General features: G+C 42.9%; 1 protein-coding gene across 1 annotated transcript; it reads right to left on the bottom strand.

Moving 5' to 3' along the window:
• Nucleotides 1-221: 221 nt before the first annotated feature.
• LOC140174669 (uncharacterized) lies at nucleotides 222-1999 on the bottom strand. Its single transcript, XM_072200159.1, has 3 exons — nucleotides 1497-1999; nucleotides 576-1104; nucleotides 222-446 (listed from the first exon to the last, which is right to left on the bottom strand). Exons 1-3 carry the CDS (start codon nucleotides 1997-1999, stop codon nucleotides 222-224), a joined length of 1257 nt encoding a protein of 418 aa, XP_072056260.1.
• Nucleotides 2000-3676: the final 1677 nt, after the last annotated feature.

Raw genomic sequence — 3676 nt, 5'->3', positions numbered from 1 at the left:
AGCTTTTGCTTGACAATCATGTCATATTGTCGGCCAATATAATCCAACTCTGAGGATTTTTGAAGACAAACTTTGGGTTCCGAGGTGTGTACTACAGATCCCTTCATGCGCCTCGGCAAGTGCAAGCTCGACTTTTGTTCTGCAAAGACATTTTAGTAATGGACGAGAGAATCCTCGTCTATATAGGCAATTATTATAAATTGTAAAAAAAAGGAGGCTTGTCAGTGGAAGTGTCGAGCATTTTCGACATTGGCTGGCAAGATTCCAGTCCGAAGATATTCTATATATGGAGATCTCCAATCTGCTTCCTGTGTCACACTTAAGATTTGTGTGAGTTCAATGCTTGGCTTAAGCAGTGTTGACTGGTAAAGGGATGACCCATTTCGTTGAGTACTGGCGAGTTTAGACAGAATGTCAGCTCGGCCATTGCTCTCCCTTGGTATGTGCTGTATTTCGTATTTAGAAAATTTTGAAAGTAAATTTTGTATGATGTCCAGGTATTTAGAAAGCAAAGGGTCTTTTACTTGGTATAAGTTGTTTACTTGTTGAACGATAAGTAAGGAGTCGCAATATACCTTAAGTTCGGTGATGTTTAGGTCGGCAGCGAGTCTAAGGCCGGCAATTAGGGTTTCATACTCACTTTGATTGTTGCTTGCTTTAAATGAAAAATTGAGGAAATGTTCGATGACGTTGCCGTGGCTATCATCATGTATGATACCTGCTCCACATCCTTGTGGGTTGGAGGACCCATCGATGTATAAAGACCATTCGATGTAGTCTTCAGTTGTACTTGGTACTGAGAACTCGGCGATGAAGTCGGCTAAGAATTGGAATTTGATGGATGTTCGGCCTTCGTACTGGATATCAAATTCCGATAGCTCCACCGACCATTTTACTAGTCGGCCAGCCAGCTCAGGTTTCTGAAGGACTTGCTGCAAAGGATGATCTGTCCGAACATGAATTTCATGGCTCTGAAAATATGGTCGGAGTCTTCTAGTCGAGAAGACAAGGGCTAGGGCCAGCTTCTCAATGCTCGGATATCGAAGCTCGACATTCTGTAATGTTTTGCTGGTAAATAGATCAGGAACTATTTCTTTTCCCTTTCTGCAACAAGAGCGGAGCTTATAGCTCAGTTAGTGACAGATAAATATAAGAATAATGGTTCCCCCTGAAGGGGGGTTTGTAAGATTGGCGATTTTGAAAGATTTTCTTTAATAATTTTGAATGCTTGTTCGCAGTCATCAGTCCATTGGAAAGCTTTTTTCTTTTTTAAAGTTTGGAAAAAATATAGAGATTTAAAAGCAAGGCAAGGTAAAAATCTAGAGAGGGCAGCAAGTCTCCCTGTTAACCACTAGACTTCTTTGACGGTTTGTGGGCTTGTCATGTCTACAACAGCTCGCCATTTTTCTAGATTCGCCTCGATACCTCGGCTAGTGAGCATGAAGCCGAGGAATTTGCTGCTCTAGACCCCAAATGCGCACTTTTCGGGATTTAACCGCATGTTGTATTTTCTTAGTTGTCCAAAGATTTCTGCGAGGTCATCAAGGCGATTGTCGCCAATCTTTGTCTTGGCGACCATATCGTCAACGTAGACCTCAATGTTCCTGCCTATCTGTTTGGCGGAGACTTTGTCCATTAGACGTTTATATGTTGCACCTTCATTCTTAAGGCCAAATGGCACGACTTTATAACAATAGTTTCCATATTCAGTAATAAAGGCTGTCTTATTTTGATCGGATGGATGCATTTGGATCTGGTTATAGTCAGAATATGCATCCATAAAGTTGAGTTTTTCATAACCAGAGGCATTATCAATTAAGCAATCAATAGAGGGCAAAGGATAGGAATCTTTGGGGCATGCTTTGTTGAGATTGGTGAAATCAATACACATGCACCATTTACCATTATGTTTTTCATCGTGACGACAATCTGATTTCTCGAATGAAGCCCGTGTTGATGAGCTTCTTGGTTTCTTCCAAGAAAGTTTGTTTTTGGTCATGGCCGAGGTTTCTCTTTTTCTATGCTACTGGTCGAACAGATGGATCTAATGCCAACTTGTGGGATATGATGGATGGATTGATGCCTGGCATATCTGCTGAGGTCCAAGCAAACAAGTCGGCATTTCGCTATAAGAATGCTCGGAATGACAATTTCTCTTCTGAGGATAATGTTGAGCCGACGTATGTGAATTTGTCTGTGCTTCTGTGAAATAGATTTTATGCAGGTCTTCTGTTGGGGTTGGTCTTTCAAGGCTTCTCGCTTTGGGATCAAGATCAGCCAGAGCTGGTAGGTCGTCAATGCTGCCGATGTTGTGAGCATGGGCTTTTGTGTTTGAGTTAGGTCTTTTGAGACTATTGTTGTAGCATTACCTGGCTTCTCGGGCATCACTGTGAATGGTTGCAATTGTGTAATCCTACAGAGGGAACTTAACACGGAGATGAATTGTAGATACTATAACGCCGAACCTATTTAGGAAAGGTCGGCCAAGTATTAAATTGTAAGGACTAAAACAGTCAACCACTAAGTATTGAATATCTGAAGTTTTTGACGAGGGAAACTCACCAAGTGTGGTTTGTAGCCATATAGAGCCCATAACCGGGATTCTCTCACCTGAGAAATCTACCAGGTCACCAGTGGAGGGTTGGAGGATGTTATTGCTCAGTTTCATTTTCTAGAATGTGGAGTAAAAGAGAATGTCGGCACTGCTCCTGGGTCCAGCAACACCTTTTTTACAAGGAGATCCCCGAGCTGTAAGGAGATTACGACCGGGTCATCTAGATTTGCTACATTGTTGTTATGATCGGTTGTCTGAAATATTATCTGTGGAGAGTATGGTAGTGTCTGCTGTTGAGTTTGATTGGTGTCGATGGAAAGCATCGTTCGGTAAGATCGCTTTCTTGTCGAGCTTGTGGTTCCTCCACCTGCAAAACCTTCGGAAATATAGTTAATTATACGTATTGGTTGTTCAGGATGGTTGTTGTTAAGTCGGTCTTTGTCTCGGCGATGCTGTGTAGCCGAGCTTTGGTCGCCATAAGGGAGTGCTCGCCGCTGTATGTGGCCGCTGATGTACTTGTCCAGGTGACCTTGCTAAGCTAATCGCTCCAGAAGGTCTTTGGCGATGAAACAGTCGTCGGTAGTGTGTCCGTGATTTTGGTGGAAAGAGCAATATTTTGATCTGTCCGCGCTTTTTGAATCTGGGTAACTGCTGGCTTTTCTTGGTGGTTTGATCAATTTTGAGTTCAAGATCTCCTCGATGATGTCGTCGCGCTTGGTGTTGAATTTAGTGTAGGACTCATATCGTGGAGTTGGTTTGAAATTCTTCTTGTTGTCTCGCATTTTGTCGTCATCTCTGTAGTGAGGCTTTTCTATTTTCCGAGCTTGTTGGAGTTCCTCAATGTCAATCTGACCCTTAGCCTTTTCACGGAACTCGGCCATAGTCTTAGGTTTGGCTACAGCAATAGTTTTCTTGAAATTTTCCTGGTCGGAGTCCGCTTTTTATTGCATGCAGTTCTACCTCGGGGTGGAGGTCGGGTATACTTATGGCTATCTTTGTGAAGCACGTCATGTAGTCTCTAAGGCTTTCGTGCTGGCCTTGCTTGATTGTATTCAGGTAATCGGAGTCGTGTAGGTAAATGGCCGATCCAGCAAAGTGCTCCTCAAAGGGCTTTGATAGGTC

This window comes from Arachis hypogaea, chromosome 8 (assembly GCF_003086295.3).
Source record: "Arachis hypogaea cultivar Tifrunner chromosome 8, arahy.Tifrunner.gnm2.J5K5, whole genome shotgun sequence".
Lineage (NCBI taxonomy): Eukaryota > Viridiplantae > Streptophyta > Magnoliopsida > Fabales > Fabaceae > Arachis > Arachis hypogaea.
The sequence above is the reverse complement of the archived record's forward strand: the minus strand, read 5'-3'. Positions and strand labels throughout refer to the sequence as shown.

Bases quoted from the DNA above. Each gene is read 5' to 3' on its own strand.
- LOC140174669 (XM_072200159.1), bottom strand. From the start codon at position 1,999: ATGACCAAAAACAAACTTTCTTGGAAGAAACCAAGAAGCTCATCAACA. The intron at 1,105-1,496 runs GTTAAATCCCGA...CTCTTGTTGCAG, and splicing joins CTAAGAAAATACAACATGCG to AAAGGGAAAAGAAATAGTTC. The intron at 447-575 runs GTATATTGCGAC...TACGAAATACAG, and splicing joins TAAACATCACCGAACTTAAG to CACATACCAAGGGAGAGCAA.